Source organism: Phyllostomus discolor, chromosome 14 (assembly GCF_004126475.2).
Source record: "Phyllostomus discolor isolate MPI-MPIP mPhyDis1 chromosome 14, mPhyDis1.pri.v3, whole genome shotgun sequence".
Lineage (NCBI taxonomy): Eukaryota > Metazoa > Chordata > Mammalia > Chiroptera > Phyllostomidae > Phyllostomus > Phyllostomus discolor.
In genome coordinates this window covers 10044639-10065503 of record NC_040916.2, presented here as the reverse complement: position 1 = coordinate 10065503, position 20865 = coordinate 10044639, and the positions used below count along the sequence as shown (strand labels likewise).

General features: G+C 41.8%; 1 protein-coding gene across 2 annotated transcripts in view; it reads left to right on the top strand.

Moving 5' to 3' along the window:
• The window catches only part of KCNH1 (potassium voltage-gated channel subfamily H member 1), a 322441-nt gene that overhangs the window by 20171 nt on the left and 281405 nt on the right, over nucleotides 1–20865 (top strand). For both annotated transcript variants that reach the window (XM_028530771.2, XM_028530770.2), the window contains exons 2-3: nucleotides 9735–9858; nucleotides 13283–13389. In XM_028530771.2, the coding sequence (XP_028386572.1) occupies nucleotides 9735–9858; nucleotides 13283–13389 (231 nt within the window). The remainder of the gene's footprint in view (nucleotides 1–9734; nucleotides 9859–13282; nucleotides 13390–20865) is intronic.

The following is a 20865-nucleotide window of genomic DNA, read 5'->3' as shown; positions in this document are numbered from 1 at the left end:
TTTGGCTAGAAAGCCAGTTTCACTTCCCTGGAGCCCTTTTATTTGGCATCCTTAACCAGCAGGAATATGGCCAACCACCTGGAGGAGGTAAGGAAGCTTGACTAAGCAACGTTGCTGTCATGGAGACCTTGTGCCAGCATCTAGGCACTTTTTAAAAGGAGAACCCCACTTTCTATTCTTTTGGCAGACACACCTCTGGAGGCATGACAGCAAATTGACTGAGACCCACCTAGGTTCACTTCTTTATTTTATTTAGTGGATCTTCTCTCCCTTGTAGGCTCCTCTGAACTTTCCAGGTAGTGGTATCTAGAGCTCTTCCAGGTTTAAGTAGTCTTTTTGGGTCTCTCTTGGGTTCACATGCCAATTCTACCCATCCCATCCTTTCTCTTGAAGGTGGCATGTCAGGGAGAGGCAAGCCCCTGCACAGTTTATGTGGCCTCAGATCCCCAGATGCAAGACTTTATTTCTTCCCCTCTCATTTCCTGGATCTCTAGCAATAGCCCTGGTGTGCTGGTCACTGGGTGACCAACAGATTTGTGGGGTCAAGTTTGCAGCTGGTGAACCTATGTGCCATTCTTTGGGTGGAAAAGAACTTGGTGTGCTGTCCCAACCCTACTCTCTGTCTCTCTCTCTCTCTCTCTCTCTATCCCCCTCCTCCCCCCACCCCACCCCCATCCCTGCCTGTAACTGGATAATATAGGCTCTCACTGACCCTGCAGCTCACCTCTAATATTTGCCTGAACCCCCAAGCTGGCCTTTGGCTTGGGTAGTTTGATAAAACACAGCCTTTGGTCACCTTCCTCCACTGTGGTATCTGTTCATGTAACTTCAGCAGCAGCAAAAGCAGCAGTAGCAGCAGGGCAGTTGGGAACTTCTGGTTTCTTTGCAGACCCCATGGAAGCCGAGGGAGGCTCAGTAGAGCTAACACAGGCAGGTTTGCTGTGCAGCACCTCTGAATCACCAGTGTGGTGTTCTCTCTCAACCCTGAGCCTCAAATGGGGATCGAGGCACAAATCCTCCCCTCTTCTCCTCCTCTCCTGTCACTGTGTGGAAGCAGGACTGTTCTACAAGTACACCAGTGCACCAAATTTTAAGAAGAGGAAACAGTTTGTAAGTAAGGGAGGAGACAAAACATTGCACAGACTGACAGGAGAGCCCAAGTATTCAGAGATGGGACCATTACTTCTACCCATGTCCATATTTCCTGATGGCCTCATTGTGTATCACAAGGTACAATCATAATATATGATGACAATGATGGTGATGTTGATTCATCAATTAAAGGTCTTAGTGTACTTCATGTTTTTATAGGAAGGCACAAAAATGTTAGCTGTTATACAGATTTTCATAGGAATGGTCTGATTTTAGTATTTGAAATGGAATAAGAAGGAGACTATGTAATAGAATGATTAAAAGCATGGATTTTGAAGCCAGATAGACCCACATTCAATCCCAACTCTAGTCTACTATAATTGACTATGTCCTCAGAAGCTCATTTTCTTCATGAGTAAAATGAAATCCATGGCACTTCATTCCGTAAAGTAATACCATCTCATAAAGATCGTGGTAAAGGTTGAAATCTTAATATATAATAAAGTACTTAATACAGAGCCTGACACAGAATAAATATCAATAAATGCTTCACACTCTCATTAGTATGTGGAACATAGCTTGTACATTTCCCTTAGCTCCTGCTGATAAATGTGATGCTATGGTATTTGCATGGGTAGATCCAAACTTGTAACAGATTGTGCTCTGGAAGGTAATTTTCAGGTCAATTGTTTGTAGTTTATAAATGGAAGGTAATCCAAAATATGCTCCTTTCCTAGCCAAGCAGAGTGGGGTTCACATGTGTGTGCTCGGGCAGGGGAGGCAGATGGCTTTCTGACTGGGACTAGAATTCCTTCCTCCATTCACTCAGGTCCTTGGATAAGGAGGGAATGCCTAACCTTCTGTCACACTGTGGGGATCTTGCTCCCTGCAAGCTTTCGTTTTTTGCTTGGGTTAATGGTAGAGAAAACTATTTTGGAATTTTAAAACTATGATGGCAGATCCTCTGAGTAGATGGTCAATAGGCTGATGATTCTATTCTTATGGCGCTCCCTATTTTTCTGTTTTCTTTCTAAAGTCAAAGAAGATGCTAGTGGACTTACCTGGTTTTCCCCCACAAGGTTGTAGGTGAATACGCACCCCAGGGACAGTAGGAGTGCTTGCGGAATGATGAATACCTTTAAAGAATGCCCAGAATACTTTTATGAGAAATTGCAGTGATATCTGGAGCTTGAAATATCTCCTGTTCTCATTTTTTAGTAAATGAAACATTTAATCAATAACTTAATCTTTTCTGATTAAATTCATTAAAAATTAAGAATATACTTATTTTTATCAAAGTAATATATGCTCATGGTTAAAAAATCAAACTGAAGAGCTTATAAAGAAAAACAACCATCCTATACCTTGTCTCTTTGCTCATCCTGCTCACCAAAAGCCACATGTTCTAATTTTAGCTGCTTCTTTTCATAGTTTCTTCCATGTTTCTAAATAATGTGCTTCACAACTACTTCTAGTTTTTTCTTTTACATATATTTTATTGATTATGCTATTACAGCTGTTCCAAATTTTTCCCCTTTGTTCCCTTCTACCCAGTGTGCCCCCATTCCCTTGAGCAATCCTCCCCCTTAGTTCATGTCCGTGGGTCATGCATATAAATTCTTTGGCTACTTCATTACTTAAACTGTTGTTAATATTCCCCTATTTTGTACTTACCATTTTGTGCTTCTTAATCCCTGCACCTTTCCCCCTATTTTCCTCCTTCCCACTTCCAACTGATAACTCTCCAAATGATCTCCATATCTGTGATTCTGTTCCTGTTCTGCTTTTTTGTTTAGTTTGTTATTGGATTCAGTTACTGATAGTTGTGGATTTATTGCCATATTAATGTTCATTGCTTTGATCTTATTTTTCTCATATAATTCCCTTTAGCATTTTGTATAATAATGGCTTGGTGATGAACTCTTTTAGTTTTACCTTATCTGGGAAGCACTTTATCTGCCCTTCAATTCTAAATGATAGCTTTGCTCCGAGTAATCAAGGTTGTAGGTCCTTGCTTTTCATCACTCTGAATACTTGCCAGTCCCTTCTAGTCTGAAAAGTTTCTTTTGAGAAATCAGCTGAGAGTCTTATGGGAACTCCTTTGTAGGTAACTATCTGCTTTTCTCTTGCTGCTTTTAAGATTATCTCTTTATCTTTAACCTTTGGCATTTTAATTATGATATGTCCTGGTGTGGTCCTCTTTGGGTCCATCTTGTTTGGAACTCTCTGTGCTTCCTAGACTTGTGTGTCTATTTCTTCACCAAATTAAGGAAATTTTTTTTCATTATTTTTTCAAATAAGTTTTCAGTTTCTTCCTCTTCCTCTTCTCCTCCTGGCACCCCTATGATTTGGATGTTGGTATATTTAAAGATGTCCCAGAGGTTCCTAAGACAATCCCCATTTTTTAAAATTCTTTTTTCTTCCTGCAGTTCTGATTGAATTCTTTTCCTTCTTTGTGTTCCAAATTGTTGATTTGATTCTCAGCTTCATCCCCTCCACTGTGATTCTCTGTAGATTTTTCATTATTTTACTTAATTCAGTCTTCATTTCTGCCTGGGTTTTTTTTTTAAATGCTTTTGAAGTACCCAGTGAATTCCTGGAGGATCCTAATGACCATTGTTTTGAACTGTGCATCTGGTAGATTGCTTACCTCCATTTCATTTAGTTCTTTTTCTGAAGTTTTGTTCTGTTCTTTCATTTGGGCTATATTTCTTTGTCTCTTCACTTTGGCAGCCTCCTTGTGTTTGTCTCTGTGTATTAGGCAGAGCTGCTTTGACTCCCTGTCCCAGCAGTGTGGCCTATTGTAGAAAGGCATACCTGTTAAGTTTGTATGGGGTGGAGCCTTAGGTAATTGCCAGGAAAGGGCAACCTGCGTCACCACTGTTTCTCTGTGTGGGGGAGGGCTCACAGGGGGGACCATGCTGCTGCCTGGCCTCTGGAATTTTGCCCAGGAGGAAGCTATCTCCCAGCACCCAAACTTCACTTTTCCCCCCGTATGCCACTAGTGCCCTTCCAGCTGTTGCCCTCACTGCGAATCCCAGAGGGGGTGGGTCTGTGTGAATCTTAAGTCTGTTCTTTGGCCCTTTAAGAGGAATCTCTTGAGAATCCCACAGTTTCTTCTGCTGCCCCAATGCCCTCTGCTTTTTCACCACCAGAAGTGATGGGAACTTTTCTTCCTGGTGCTGGAACTCTGGGCTGGGTTGTCTGGACTGGGGTGGGACCCTTCTTCCCTGAGGTATCCCTCCTGCTCTTTATCCACCATACGTGGATGGGGACCACTCATTCTCATCTCTGCACCTCTCTGTGCCTCTCCACCTCTCTGCCTTCTCCTCTCCTCTTCATGTCTCCAACCCTCCTACCCATCTGGATGATGTGGATTCTTTAAATCCTCGGTTGTTGGATGTCCACACAGCTTGATTTTCTGATAATTCTGGGTTATCAGACTATGGTTTTAGTCTAGTTGTGTTTTTTGCTATAGTTTTGTGTGGAGGCAAAGCATGTTTACCTCTATTTCTAGTTTTATTAATTTTAAGTATCTAGTGGCTTCTGTTAATTTAGCTGAGTTTTAGCTCACTTTATTTACTTTCTACTTTCTAAGATTATATTGCTCCCTTATTGGTTATTTTTGCAATTTTAAGTAAAATTTTAATACCTTTTTTTATTAAAGCAGTTCTAGACACCATCTCATGATTGTTCTCTTTTATTTCTCTAAGCTTATCATTTGTATTTTTACAGTGTCAGAATTGATGAGGTTATATTCAGATACTTGTAATTAAAGATTCCATGTTTGACTCTGTGTTTGTTTTACAAACTGGAAATTAATAAGATGTTTACATTATTATGACAATGATGTGATATAGTATATTTTGGTTTCCTTTCTTGCACAGCTTTTTTTTGATGCTTCTAATTTCCTTCCCTGCCCCCCAAATTATACAGCTTTATTGAGTTTTTATGTTTTTTTATCCCTAGATCTCTGTCTTCTGAAAGTTCTGTTCTCTGGACCATTATGTATTTATTGAAAGCTTTCTACTACCTTTCTCCCCGCTTTCTACTACCTTTCTCCCCGCTTTCTACATTTGGAGCCATTTTTCCCTAGTTCCCATGTTCTTTCTTGCTTTTTTTCTCACATTTTTGCTGTTATACATTATTAAGTAACTCCCTAGGAAAAGATATATGGACAATAAATTACCCAGATCTTTGCATACCTGAAAATATCATTATTTTACCCTTCTATTGGATGGTTTAAAATTTTTTAAATGTCTTCTGTCCTTTTCTTGTATTCTTCTTTCTGTTGTTTTTATTAGGATGCATACTGTTTCTCCAGGATTGATCTTCTATGTCTTATTTGGTTTTTATGCTTCTTGTCTCCTTCTCTTTCTTTACCACACTTTGTGAAATTTCATTTTATCTTCTAACATTTATGTTGAATTTTAAATTTTTGCTCACTTTTAGTTTTTAGGAGCTCTTGTTTGTTCTCAAATGCCCCTCCCACGCCCACCCCACACACACCATAGCATCCTGTTTTTGTCTAATATCTTGAATTTGTCTGAATATTTAGAAAACTAGGGATTTAAAAAAAAATTCTTCTTTGTTTCCTATATTTGTCTGCTTCTATAGTCATTTTTTTATTTTGATATTTTTACTCTATTCTTTTTTTGTGGATTTTTACCTTTTAAATTTATTGGCTTTTATTTTAGTGAGGCACAGGGTAGAAAAGAAGATGAACACATGTAGTCAAACCATTATCAGTGTAACTGGCTATAATTCCCGCTTAGCACATAATCTTAGTGGGGCATCAGCCATAGGGAAGTTCATTCGGCTTTTCCCTCCTACTCTAGGTCTTCCGAGGGAAATTGGTTACGGTCTCAGGAGCCCAGAAAAATAGTTAAACTGACTAAGCTTCATATCCACTTAGCGGTAAGTTAGTGAAGTTTGTCCTTCTCTCAAGGCTTAGTTGCTCAGTTCAAGACATGTGAATTTATTCAGGGAGAGAACACCCACGTTAGGGGTCAAAGATGTTGAGCCTGAAGAGCCTTCCCAGGAAGATCCTTCGGGCTCATCCCCGTTCTGGCTGCCTGCCCTTTGTCTGTCTGCATCAGTCTGCTATCACCCCTTGCTGCCAGACCTTTACTTATGCTGAACCCTCTGTATATGACGTTCTCTTCCTCTACAACCTCTTACATTTACCAAAGGGAGGCACCATATTTTCATTTTTATAAATATCATTTTGCATCATCTGTACTGGTTACACATTAGACATTCAAACATGTTTAAATGAGTCTTACTCAGCCTTCTGGCCTAGAGCAAGTTGAAGTGTGTCCCTCTGAATCACAGTCCTTTACTTCCCTCAAATAGAATTAATCATTTTCTCACCTATTTCTTTAGTTAGTTGTGCACATGTCTATTTGTTCTGAAAAGTTCTTGGAGTGCACAGACCATGTCATACCAAGGTAGATATGACCAGGGTCTTGCAATTTGCTTGAGACCTAGTGGGCACTCAAAAGGTACAGGCATACCTCATTTTATTGCACTTCACTTTATTGGGCTTTGCAGATACTGCTTTTTTTCTTATGCAAAGTGAAGGTTTGTGGCAACCTTGTATTAAGCACATCTATGGTGCTATTTTCAACAGCATTTGCTCATGTTGTGTCTCTGCATCTCAATTTGACAATTCTTTCAACATGTAACATTTTTCATTATTGTTATGTTTGGATCTTTGATGTTACTGTTGTAATTGTTTTAGGGTGCTATGGAAAGCACCCATGTAGCATAGTGAAATTAATCAATAAATATTGCGTGTGTCCTGATTGCTCCACATCCAGCCATTCCCTGTCTCTCTCCTTCCTCAGGCCTCCCAATTCCTCGAGACATAATAATATTGAAGCTAGCTCAATTAATAACCCTACAATGACTTCTAAGTGTTCAAGTGAAAGGAAGAGTTATATGTCTCTTGCCTTAAATCAAAAATTGCAAATGATTAAGCTTAGTGAGGAAGGCATGTTGAAAGCCAAAAGAGGCAGAAAGCTAGGCCTCTTGCACCAAACAGATAACCAAGTTGTGAATGCAAAGGAAAAGTTCCTGAAGGATATTAAAAGTGCTACTCCAGTGAACACAGGAAGTATAAGAAAATACAATAGCCTGTACCTGCCATAGATAGTGATTTCTATGGGCAAAGTAAATTGACAGCTTTCTGGAAAGAACTCACCATTCCAGATGCCCTTGAGAACATTTGTGATTCTTGTGAAGGGGTCAAAATAGCAACATTAACAAGAGTTTGAAGAAGTTGATGTCACTGCAGATGTGATGGAAATAGCAGGAGAACTAGAAATAGAATTGAGCCTGAAGATGTGACTGAATTATGGAAATCTCATGATGAAATTTGAACAGATGAAAATTTGCTTCTTATGGATGAACAAAGAAAGTGGTTGCTTGAATCTGCTGGTGAAGATTCTGTGAAGATTGTTGAAATGTCAAGAAAGAGTGTAGAATATTTCATAATTATACTTGATAAAGCAGTGGGAGTGTCTGAGAGGATCGACTCCAAGTTTGAAAGTTCTTCTGTAAGCAAAATGTTATCAATCAGCATCAGGTATTATAAAAAATTATTGATGAAGAGTCAATCAATGCAGTAAACTACTGCATTGTTGCCTTATTTTAAGAAATTGCCATAGTCACCCAATCTATAGCAACCACCACTGGGTTGAGTCAGCAGCCATCAACATTGAGATAAGACTCTCCACCAGGCAAAAAGATTATGACTTGTTGAAGTCTCAGATGATGGTAGTGTTTGTAAGAAATAAAGTATCTTTTAATTAAGATGTGTGTGTTGTTTTTTTAGACATACGCTATGGCATACTTAATAGAGTATAATTTAGTATAAACAAGCCCTGGTTGGTGTAGCTCAGTGGATTGAGCGCGGGCTGTGAATCAAAGTGTTGCAGGTTCGATTCCCAGTCAGGGCACATGCCTGGGTTGCAGGCCACAGCTCCCAGCAACCGCACACGGATGTTTCTCTCTCTTTCTCTTTCTCCCTGCTCCCTCTGTAAAAGTAAATAATTAAAATCTTAAAAAAATTAAAAAATAACATTAAAAAAATGTAGTATAAACATAACTTTTATATACACTGGGAAACCAAAGAAATGTGACTTGCTTTATTGTGATATTCACTTTATTGTGACACTCACTTTATTGTAGTGGTCTGGAACCAAACCTGCAATATCTCCGAGGTCTGTCTGTGTACAAGAGTATATGGGAGAGATGGGGGAAGGACTGGTTATAGATTTTCATTAAAAGCATGTTTATGAAATTGGCAGGTTTTCAGATGAACTTCATGAAAGTTGTATTTTATGTTTCTTTCAAATAGGCATTTCCAAGAACAGATTACTGTAATTATTCCTCCTTCTTCTCCCTCTTCCTCCTCCTCACTAGATAGGAAAGAATGAATACCTATTGTGAATAAATTGTAAATATTATACTAAAACAAAATTAACCACCCAATTAAATGAGGACATTATATTTGTATGTTGTTATTTTACTCTAAGTAGTATGCATATATAAAATACCATTTACAAGAAAAGAAGGGTATGTGCCTGTCTTCCGTCTTCCTTTCTACTCCTTCCTTCCTTTCTACTCCTTCCTCCCTCCCTCCCTCCCTCTCTCCCTCCCTTCCTTCCTTCCTTCCTTCCTTCCTTCCTTCCTTCCTTCCTTCCTTCCTTCTTTTGGAATGGGTGACTCTTCTGTACAGAAGAGAGAGCCAAGCTAAAATACTGACCACATTTACATTCTGGATATTATTTGCTTAATTCAAGGTCTTGAAAAGAAAAGAGGGACAGTTGATTTCCTGAGGACAATAAGGGTGGGAGACTTGATTTTCAAAAGCGTGGGAAGTGGTGACAATACACCAAGCAGCCAAACATATCTGGCCTACTTAATCCTTGCAGCAGGGGTGAATGGTGGGCTGGTGCTCTGTGAAAGAGCTCTGAAATGCAGCTACTGTGGCTACAAAATCTCCAAATCAGCAGGAAGGTGTTGTCCTGCAAGCATCTCCACCAAAGCTCTAGTATTAGGAGGGGCTAGTGGTTTTCTCACTAAGAGGAGGGCTGTCTGTGGTGTGTGTGTTCCAAGAGGCAATCCTGCATTCCCCTTCCTGTGTCTCTCTAAGAAGTCCTTCTCCTCCTAGGATGGGCACATGTTAATCAGGGTCACCAAGCTTCAGGCCAAAAGACTGACAAGCCTGAGATGCTGGATGGAGACCAGAAGAAATTATCTTGGGTTCTTTCTTGTTTTATATTACCAGAATATTTTTATTGGGAACAAAAATTCAGACTAGAAAATGTCTCATAGGAATCGCTGGATTTCTGTAGGATTTGTTGGTTGGTTGGTTGGTTGGTTAAGCATGTTTCCTTTGCTAATTTCTTTTTGGAGTATGGCAACATTAGCATTTGCATTCAAATTATTCACTCTAAATTACTATTGTTTTGTATTCCTTGAAGGGTCATTTTCCTGTTCAAGAGACTATTATGGAGGGAAACAAAATTACCTGGCTTGGTTGACATTATTTATGTCCTCATTGAGTCTCAACTAATATCTTGCTTCATGTGCCCTTTTCTCCTCCTCCTCCTCCTTCTTTTGTTTTTCAACAGATACTAATTTCGTGTTGGGGAATGCCCAGATAGTGGACTGGCCTATCGTGTACAGCAATGACGGATTTTGCAAGCTGTCTGGCTATCACAGGGCAGAAGTGATGCAGAAAAGCAGTACCTGCAGGTATCTACGATGGGGGCTGTTCTGTTGGACAATGTATCATGGTATCTTACGGAAAAAGAAAATGACTTTCTCAGCGTGAGAATTGCCTTTCTCCCACTCAGTGTTCTTTCAGGAATATCTGTGGTAAGACCATCTCCGGTTCACACACTGTGTGTGCTGGGGAAATCAAAGGCTTAAAACATGGTCCCCACACGGCTGAGCTCCCAGTTGGTGAGATGGGAAAACCTAGAAAAACTCAGAAAAATCATTTTATCTATAAAATGTGAACTCGGAAGTTTATGAAGTTAGATAAAATTGAATGTGAAAGAAGTTTAAATAGACTTAAATAAGATTTTAGATGATTAATTTTTAGGATGTATGGGCATTTGAGAGAATAACTACAGTGTTGGAGATGAAGGTTTTGTTCATAGAGCTTTTCATCAGAAAAAAAAAAGAGAAGAGAACTGATATTTTGTTGCCTTCCAATTCTTGTTACACCTGTCTCTGATCCCTAATGCAAAGGCAGAGGCAAAGGGTGCTAACAGCATAGCTTGTGTATTTGACAGGGTTGCTAACCAAGCAGCACCCTTGGGCAGTGGTGCTAGAGCGGCTGTTTTAAAGCATCTTCGAGGTGTTGAGTGGAGCACGTGGTCTGCCCCCTCCCTGGCCTTTCCCTGCAGCGCCCTGGCAAGGCCTTGGCTCACTAGGCACAGCCCTTGGCCCCTCGCACTCCCCTCTTCCTTCTGAGTCCCTTGTCTTCAGTGTGTCTCATGAAGCAGAATCATTTTCCCAGTTCTTCCGAGTCAAGAGGTAAATTCATCTATGAAGGGTGGAAAACCTGTCTGACTCAGGCATCGTCTTTGTTTTTAAGTCAACCAAGTTTGGTGAAAAATAGGAAATGTTTAGAAAATATTACCATTTTCTTTAATTTTAGCTTTTGAGGACTGGGAAATAGAAAGTTGAAGACCCTCTCTACCTCCCCCCCACCCCCACCGCCCCATGCTCAAAGGTTTAGAAATGATGACTCTTAAGTAATACAATAGAATCCTCTTACACTCTGGTTATGCTTTTATCCTCCTAAGGGTCTGTGTCTAGACCTATATCTGTATATGCACATATGCAGTCAGAACAGACCGGGAGAGTTAGCTTCACTTTATAGTGGGACTAAAGCGGCCTTTCCTTATCCATCTTTTCTTTCCTTTTTATACTCATGCAGGGACCTATGGGAGAGGAACATCTTGCATGTGCCCCAGCTGGGGATTGACTGGCAACCTTTGGTGCACAGAAGCACACTCCGGCCAACTGAGCCACGTGGCCAGGGCCCCTTACCATTCCTGCTTCTTACGGGCTAGAGTCAGATACTTTAAGAAAAGCCGATATGTGTGCTCATTTAGCCAAGTTTTTTTTTTTTACATACAATTCTAAGAAGCTTGCTTAATTCTCTGAAGCTGTCCCTTCTCTAGAAATAAACATACATGTGCTAGCTGTATTCCTTATGGTTCAGGAGCCTCTTTCGCTTAATTCTTGCATTGCAGGCATCGGAAATCTAGTGTTCAGGCAAAGGAATCTTACACTGCAGCTTTAAACAACACAGGAGGGAATGGAAGCTGGATGTCGTTATGGCACTTCTTTCATACAAAGACTCCATTTTACAGGCATTTGTTTTACTTTGTGAAGGAAATTGCCGGCATTTACAGCTTCCCATCAGTTACATGGAGGTCATGTACCTAGCACGTTAACTCAGAGAAAGTGGAAGTTAAAAGGCCTGTGAACAACCGGCTGAATGAAATGGTCATAGATCTTAAGTTTCTGCCTTCTTGGAGAAAACCTCTTGTTCTTAGCAGGGCTAATTTAGTCTTCATCTATTCTTCATTTTAAAGATAATTCCACAAGCTTGGTCATTTCTTTTCCTGGTTTACAGACGAAGAACACAGCCCGAAGGCGGAATATACAAGAGATAGGTACAGAAGAGCCACAGATAATAACAGCTCTCAGTGGGCTGGGAAGGGATGTAATAAATGGAAGTGACACAGAATTCATAAAGTCCACAGCCAGGACACTTTTCTTACAGGGGGCTGGAAATTGGAAGGAAACCTGCAGTATGCTCAAGGCTGCTCCAGTATCAAGCTAAGTGTGGCGCTTGACCTGGTGGTTGAGGAATTACACTCCATAACCTCTGAGGTCCTTTTTAGCTAGGGAATTCTGTAATTCTGTGATGTCATCACAATCAAGTTAGACTGCATTTGGTATGCACAGTTTTAGAAGACGGGGAGCATATTGTTGAGGAGCCCCTGTCACTGCTTCTGCTTTACCGAAGACCTGAGGGCTGAGTGTTGCTGTCCAGGTTGTTGGGAGGTGGGTTTTGTCCTCTCACATTTTGTTAATGCCCTGCGCCATGTTGCTCTGCCTACTTGGTGTATCCTATTCCTAGAGGGACACACCCTGGGTTTCAGACCAAGCTCAGTGGGGCCAAGGGACATGGATAGCCTGGAGGATTTTCTGCCTCTGCTGAGAACCAGCACCAGCAGGCAGGAACTTGTGCTCACCAGTTTTCTCTGACTTTTTCCCATGCTTTACCCCCTTAGTCTCCTTTTCTCTAATCATGAGCAGCAGGGAGTAAGAATTTGTAGGATTTCCTTACCTCAGTTTTTTTTTTAACCCAATGCTCTCTCTCATTTTTTTGTGGGGCAGGGCAGAGGGTAAGAAAAAGAGCCAAATCTCCTGGTTCTTCAGCTCTGTCTTAATGTTTGAAGCAACAAATTTCATCCCTGTTCTTGTTTGGTTGGTGAACTTTCGTAATTTTTTATTTTATTGGGAATTAGAAGAAAAAAAATCTGTGGACCAAATTTGCTCTGCATCTTTGCTAAGAGTCCCTTCAGGATGAAGTGCAGATGACTCGCGTGGCATGCAAGGCCATGCTCGCCTCACGATCTGGCCTGTGCTCACCTCTCTGCATTCAGTGGCAAACTCCCCTCATTGTCTGTATCCCGGTCACACTGAACTGAACTGTAGTCAGTTCCAGAATGAACCTCACTCTCACCTCTGTGCCTTCTAACATGCTCATCTTCTGCCTGGAGTGTTCTTTTCGTGCTAATTTCCATTGCTCTTTAGCACTCACTTCTTTTGACCTTTAGGAAGCCTTCTCCGACCATGCAGGCCGTGCTCTGTGACTGTTTTGTGTGCGGTAGTTCCTTGTGTGTTGGCTGTCCTGTTTTCTGCCCTGTCCTTTTCCAGTGGTCTCTCTTGTTAGACTGTATTTTGGGGGGCTTTGATGGAATCTTGATCATAGCAGAATTAGTAAAGCCTCTTTGATTGAATGTTTTCATTATACCTGTGTGTATGTGTGTGTGTTTGTTCTACATAGCACAGTGCTAGGTGTAGAACAGATGCAGATAGAATAATAAATATTTGCTAATCTAACTTGAGCTCTTCGGTTCATTTGCAGTTTTATGTATGGGGAGCTGACTGATAAAGACACAATTGAAAAGGTGCGGCAAACATTTGAGAACTATGAGATGAATTCCTTCGAAATTTTGATGTACAAGAAGAACAGTGAGTATCCAGACTATTCTGAACCATGTCTCAATGTGCTTGGCGTAGTAAAATACCTCCTCTTCCTGTCTCTGCCTTGGGTTTTCTTCTCTCCCGTTAGCTAAACATTGCTACTTGAAGCTGTTGTATATGTTGGAGAAAATGGTATGGATTGATGAGTTAGATGGTTCTTCCTGGGAGCATTTGAACTTGTCACTATCTAATCAAAACTTCTTGACCTTTTTTCCCTGCCAAGAGTTAGTGTTTTTCCTGTTGGTTTACTTATGGTGAACTGCTGGCTTAAAGCACTTGTAGACTTTACCCCTTCTGGGGGAGGAGAAGAGATGGGACAGAAACTGTGCGCCATTCATCTTCGTATCTGTCTTCCGCAGCACTTAGCACAGCAGGCAATGCCAGTAGGTGCCCAATTACGAGTTTTTGAATAAAATTTTGCTCTCCCGATGACCTCAGTTTTCCATTATAGACAGTATTAATACTCACAGTGCATTGTTAATTTGTATTTATTTTGGATGATTACTTCCCCAAAGTACGTTAAAGGAGCTTTAGGTCCATTACCATGCACAAGGTTAAAGCTTGCTTGTCTCTCAGGAGAATGGAGATTAGCTGTATTGGAAGGAGGGAAAGTGGGCCATATGGCCAGAGCGGGCTGCAGAGGTCTTGAAGAGTGCTTTGTTTTTAAAAATGCTATTCTGTTTGTAAAGAATCCTATTCTTTATATGTAGGATTGAATGGTAGGCCCTAGGTGCAATAGAACATTCCCAGAGTGGCCCAGACGGTGCGTGAGGATATGTTTATTTTGGCGGCGTTCAAAGTGACACGTGTTGCTCTGGAGAGCAGAGGGCACAGCCTGCTTTTATCTGGAGGGAGTGGGGACTCTTTTTCCGTCGGCATGTTGGAGTAGGCAACTGAAAGGGCTGTTGGCTTGGTGGCCCATGCAGATGCTGACCTGACAGATCAGCTCTGGGCCTCCGCCAATTTGAGAGGGTTGGTCCTGTAGCTTTTGTGTCAGAGATGTTGCTTTGCTCCATCTCACTCCCTCAGCCAGTGGGTCTTGCCACCCACTTCACTGCTCAGCATAAGAGCCATGAGGTGAAAGACTATGCAATGTTCTCTGCCGGTCCTTTCACTACAGGGAACACAATGCCAAGCGACAGCTCTGACCAGGAGAGTGCTGGCAGTAGCCTTCCCCGTATGTATATCCAGGTGATAGAGTAAGTTTTCCACACTGACAGCTTTGTGTACTGAAGTGTGGTTTCCCCCCACAACGTAGAATACAAACTGGGCAGGTGTATCGCCAAAATAACTTTTACATTTATATTTTGCCTCAGAAGTTTCAAGCTTCATTAGACTATGCATTTGTTTTGCTCAAATTCAGCTATATGCATTTGCCACAAAAGGAAAAGAGAAGGAAACAAAATTAAATTGAGTTAGTGATTTTACTTGCCTTTCCCTTCAGTGAGCATGCGCTCCCAAGTGAGCGTGAGATGGGAAAAGGAAATTCCCTCCTCCTCCAGGGGTGAAGGTCTCATATTGCATCTCATTGCAGTGAAGGTGCTTCTGGTGAATGAAGCTCTGTACTTCAGGTAGACGTTGCCTCCGCATGTAGGCCAGTTAGTTCCACTGTGTTCTATAGAGAACCAGCCTCTTCTTGGGTATTCATGGAGGCGGGCTAACCGCTGCATGTCAGCCTGGGCACGGGCTCTACTTCACACGTGGCGTTAAAGCATTTTCAGCAGTGATTTTGGTCAAGTGCACTTTTTACCTTACCCTTTGGCTTTAGAGAATAAAGTCTGTGGAAGACATGACTTCGCTCTATTTTAAAACGTTCATTCTCTAAGCCCCGTGAAGGAGGCATGGCGGATGTTACTTAGCTCCATTGTATAAGAAGTTCCCTACTTGAATTCCTCACCTGAGGTCATGCAGAGCCGGGAGCTGGTTTCCAGTGCTTGTTGCACAGCCATTCTGCTTAGATGGGGGCAGTGTGACTGTGGGCACAAGGCGGGGCCAACACATGTGGTGGTGCAGGCGATACCACACATAGCGGGGCAACTGGAAGCCAACTTGTGGTTTGCTTGCTGAGCCCTCCATGCCCCCTGGCCTAGAACTGCATCTGGGCTGAGTGGGGGAGCTTCTCTTTCTCATTCACACACAGATGTCTGCTGGGCTGGGCCAGCAGGGGCTCCGTAGAGACTAGGTCTACACATAACATGTGAAGGATGAGGTTGATGCAGGCAGGGCTAGTTTCTTCCCAGGAACCTGCTCATGCCCCCAACTCCCCAAAATCCTACCATCTCCTGAGGAATTTAGAAATTTAGAAACTTAAAATTATTTGTTAAGCCTGGGAATTATATTCCAGTTGCACCAAATTCTATGCTGTTTTTCAACAGCTTTTTATTGACCAATATGTCCGACACTAGGCTTGCTGCCAGGGATGTGGTTTTGGAAAGACAGATGCAGCTTCTACTCTCAGAGCATTTGCAGGGCCGGGGGCAGCATCTGCAGGACAGAGTGGTGGTGTTTTGATGGTGACACCACATAAGGTAGTTACTTATCCCTGCCTTAGGGGGTCAGGGGAGGAAGTCTTCCTAGCAGACAGGAAGTCCACGCAGGCACTGACGGATAGGTGGAGTGAGGCAGAGAGAAGCTCGGAGAGTACCCCAGGCCATTGGAGTGCTTGTGGAGAGGCAGCAGGGGAGAGTGAGCACTGAAGTTTCCAGAGATACAGAGCAGGGCTTCTCAGACTCGGACATGCCTGGGACATCACCAGTGAATTGAACTATTTCCATTCAGCAGGTCTGGGGAAGGGGCAGAGATTCTGCTCCCAGATGATGGCAGTGCTGTTGTCCACACTTCGCACTCTGAGTAGCCAGGACAGAGAGCAACTACAGTGAAGACTGAATTCCAGGCCTAGGTTGTGTCTTTTTTTCATAGCCAATACCCTGCACCCAGCATTGTGCCTGACACCTAGAGAGTGCTCCAGCAAAACTCATGGAGGATAATTACATAAAAATGTGAGGAAATGAGAGGTGCCCCACGAGGCTGCTGGGTTAGTAAGGGCTGGTACACAGCCATGTTAAAGAATTTAGAATTTGTCTTAGGAACAGCAGTGATGGGGAATGAGGGTGGTGGTGAGGGGCATTGAGGGGTTTTGAGCAGGGGTAAGTAGATTTTCACTTTAGAAAGATGAGTCAGGTAGAGTGTGGAGATGGAACGGAGCATTGGAGACTGGAGGTTGGGGCCTGGTAGGGGTCCCCCTTGGTGACAAGATGAGTTCAGGAGAAGAGGCAGCTGAGATGGTGCGATGTCTGGGGGGTGGGGCAGTGGGAGGAGCCTGAGTGTAAGACTTGGTCAGTGGTGCCCCCTGACTGGCTCTTCCCTCAGTGTGCCCAGCCCCAGGCCATGCCCAAGACATGGGAAGCACTGATTTTCCTGCCAGGGACCTCAAGAGTCTAGTGCAGAGCCTGGCCTGGAGGACGTGCTCAGCAAATGTTTGTTCTGTGACTTTGAAGGGAACGTGATAGTCACCAAGAAACAGATGAATGAAAGAAAAGACTGAGTTCAGACTGAGGGCCCGGGAGCCAGGGAGAGCAGTGTGGGCTGGACTGCGGGCAGTGTCCTGGAAAAACGGACTGAACAGACGTGGACGGGAGGAGCGGAGTGGGGAGGCAGCTTTGGCGTCTACTTTCAAACTTTGTGGCTCATTAGGTGGAAACTTGCAGCATTTAAAGCAGTGTAGAGCCCCATGGGGGAAAAGTCACCCCCGTTGAGATTTTTAAAATGTGAAATGTCATCATCTAAAAGAGTGTTTATTTTTTCTCTCATTTTTAAACAAATGCATTTCTACTATGGAGAATTCATGAAGGTAGAATGAAGACAAAGAATCACCCCAAAGACTCCAAGACTCAGAGGGACGCTACTGTATTCATAACTTTTTGGCGTGTTTACTTTCAGTTTTCGCCTGTGCACATGTGACATAATTGATATTTTGACATATGCGATTTGAAATCATACAATTATGTAATCTTCATTGCAAAACTTTTCCCATCATTAAAATTCCCCATAAACATCACTGAGAAAGCATTTAAATAATACTTCCTCTATTGTTGGATATTTATAAGGCTCTAAATTTTCTTTATTAAAACAATGTTAAGGTGAATATCCATGTGCAAAGATATTTTGTAGGCATCACGAAATTTTCCCTAGATCCTGAATATTACCGTGTCAAAGATTGTGAACTAAGGTTTTGGAGACATTTTGCCAAATAGTGTTCTGGAGAACTGAACCTATTTCCAAGTTCACTTGATAATTGCATCTGACTCATTGTACTGCACCAGCATTAAACAATATAACTTAAATTATCAAATTGCTTACAATTAAATCTTTTTGTTTAATGAGTATTTTTAATGCTGATGAGACTGAATTTTTTTCCTATTTACTATCTATTTGAAATTACCCTTTTATGGCCCTGGCTGATTTGGCTCAGTGGATTGAATGCCGGCCTGTGAACCACAGGGACTACAGTTTGATTCCCAGTCAGGGCACATGCCTGGGTTGCAGGCCAGGTCCCCAGCCAGGTCCCCAGCCAGGGGCAATCATACATTGATGATTTTCTCCCTCTCTTTCTCCCTCCCTTCCCCTCTGTTTGAAAATAAATAAAAAAAACTTAAAAAAAATAAAATTACCCTTTTATGTTAATTGTTCAGATTCTTTGCCTATATATTTTATTTAATCCTAGTGATTTTCTTACTGATTTTATAAATTTCTAATAAATTGTTTTGATTCCCCCCCCCACCCCCCATTCTTTAGTATTTGCAAGGACAACTTCGTAGAAAGGATCTTCTATTGGTAGCGTTAATGTCTGTCTAATCTCTTGGGGATCTGGGAGTAAAAGCCTGTGTGGTGTGTTTTGGGACAAGTATGTGGACTACTATCACATATCGTGAAGGAAGGATTATTTGACAAGTTTATTTCTATTGGCCAGTCTGGTCAATAAACCTGGGAATTTTGGTAGTGCTCTACATTTTGTATGGCTACTTAACTCATTCTCAGTGTGCTAGAAAATGTTCTTACCTAAAGGACAGTCCTCATTAATAAACTCATTCAGTAAATATTTAGGTGGTCACTCTTGTGCTACTTTCCCCATTTTTTAAACAAGAAAACCAAGAAATATCAGCCCTGAGTGAAAGCAGTATACCCTCTGGGTAGTACTCCCCAGAGTGTGACTGACTCCTTAGCGTATGGTGAGGCTGCTGGCCGTGTTTGGGAACTCTGTCTGCACCAGCTTCTCCATCAGGGAAGCCCGGGAGAGGCGTCTTACAGCATCCCGTCAAGCCAGCAAGGAGAGGCTGCTGGCCAAGTACTTAGTAATACCTCCTGTAGGCTTGTGGGCTCGAGCCAAAGAGATCCAGATATAAGAAACTGACTCTGCCTTTGAGAAGGTTCAAGCTAGTTGTGGAGACAAATCTCATAGGAAAACAATCATATTTTGCTTATTTTTCTAGTGGATTGTTTTTTACTTATTCAGAGCAAGGAGCTTCTTATATTAAGGGGTATTCATCCTAAAACACACACATAAGGAAAAATATTTTTCCTATTAACGATTTTTTCTTTTTAATTAGAAGCTTTAAAAAATACTATATAGAGCTTTGGCCAGTGGTTCAGTTGGCTGGATTATGATCCCATGCACTGCAAGTTTGCAGGTTCAATTCCCAGTCAGGGCACATACCTCGGTTGTGGATTCCATCCCTCGTCAGGGAGTGCAAGAGAAGCACCTGGTCGATGTTTCTCTCTCTCCCTCCCTTTTTCTCTCTCTGAAATCAATAACCGTATCCGAGGGTGAGGGGTTAAAAAAATACTGTATATAGGTACAACATTTTTATGTCATTGTTTTCCCTTGTGTTTCTGACACACACACACACATACACACACACTACTTAGGAAGTTCATCTCCTTACTCAAATAATAAAAATATTCTTCCATTTTTCCTTCTGGTACTTTTATAGCTATGTTTGAATATTTAGAACATTAGCCATTTGGAGTTTATTTTTATGTGTTATGTGACATAGCAGTCTGACTGAATTTACTTCCCACACTGTTCACTCAGCTGTCTCAGAACAGCTGTCCTCCCCTGTCTGTGGAGGGTACATTACGAGACCCCTGTGGATGTCTGAAGCCCTGGACAGCATCGAACCCTATATATACTGTTTCTCCCCCTAGGCACACACACCTTTTCGCTCAAAGGAAGACTTTATGCCTTGTCACTGGCATGTCTGCATTGCCAGCATCACTGCTCTTGCACTGTGGAGCCATTACTCAGTAAAATAAGGGTTCCTTGAACACAAGCACAGCAGTATCACGACAATCAATTGCATCACGGAGTCAGCTACTAAGTGACTAGTGGATGGGGACCACACACAGTGTGGTGACACCAGATAAAGGGGATGGTTTATTTCCTGGGCGACAGAGTGGGATCTCGTGAGATTTCATCACTATTCAGTACGGTGCGAGATTTCATCATGCTATTGAGAACAGTGTGCGATTTCAACTTATAAAATATTTATTTCTGAAATTTTCCATTAAATATTTTTGTGCTGCGGTTGACCTCGGGTAACTGAAACCGCTGAAAGGAAAACCACAGATAAGGGGAGATTTCTGTACTGTTTTTAAAGAATCCAGCTCTTTCCTTCTAATTTGAAATGCCCTTTTCTTTATATGCTAAATCCTCACACATTAGTGGATTTGCTTCTCTCCTCTCCTTTTCCAGGAAGCCTTTTGTAGCTCATTATCTATGTAGGTTTGGTTAAAAATGCTTTCCCACTGGCCCTTTCCATATTTAAAGTAGGGATACTGCCTCAGCAGCTGCTTCACCTCACAGAGCTGTGAGAAGCAAACCGTGACACGTCAGGGCTTGGCCTCACTGTTAAGCACTCAATAAATGATAGAATTATTTTCACTGTTGCTTGTTTTAGGGCCGGTGCCAATGGCTCTTAATTACTGTATTAGGTAGTTTCTATCATTTTTCTTTACAGAAGTTTAAAAAATTTCTTGGCCACGCTTCTACCTTTATTTTTCAACTTGAATGGAAATTCAAGTTGCTTGGAGCAATTCTTCAAGCTCCAAGAAAAACAAAGGAAAAAAGAACAATTGAGATTCTGATTGAAATTGCATTAAACTTATATATTAAATGGGGAGGTCTGACATCTTACGAAATTGAATCTCCTTATCTACACACAGTGCAGCTATCTCTGTTCAGGTTTTGCTCTTTGCTCTTCAATCAAATTTTCCTTGTGTTGAGGTTTAAGCACTGATTTCTCTAGCTTTCCCCTTGTTGTGGTTGAGACTGGCTCTCTCCCTTCAGAACAGATGGGGGCAGCTTTGGAGTTTTATTAAATGCCTCGAGATACATTATCTTTAAAAGTCATTGAAACAACCTTAGGAGGTGAGATTGAGCATTTCAGTTTCACAGATAAAGAATTT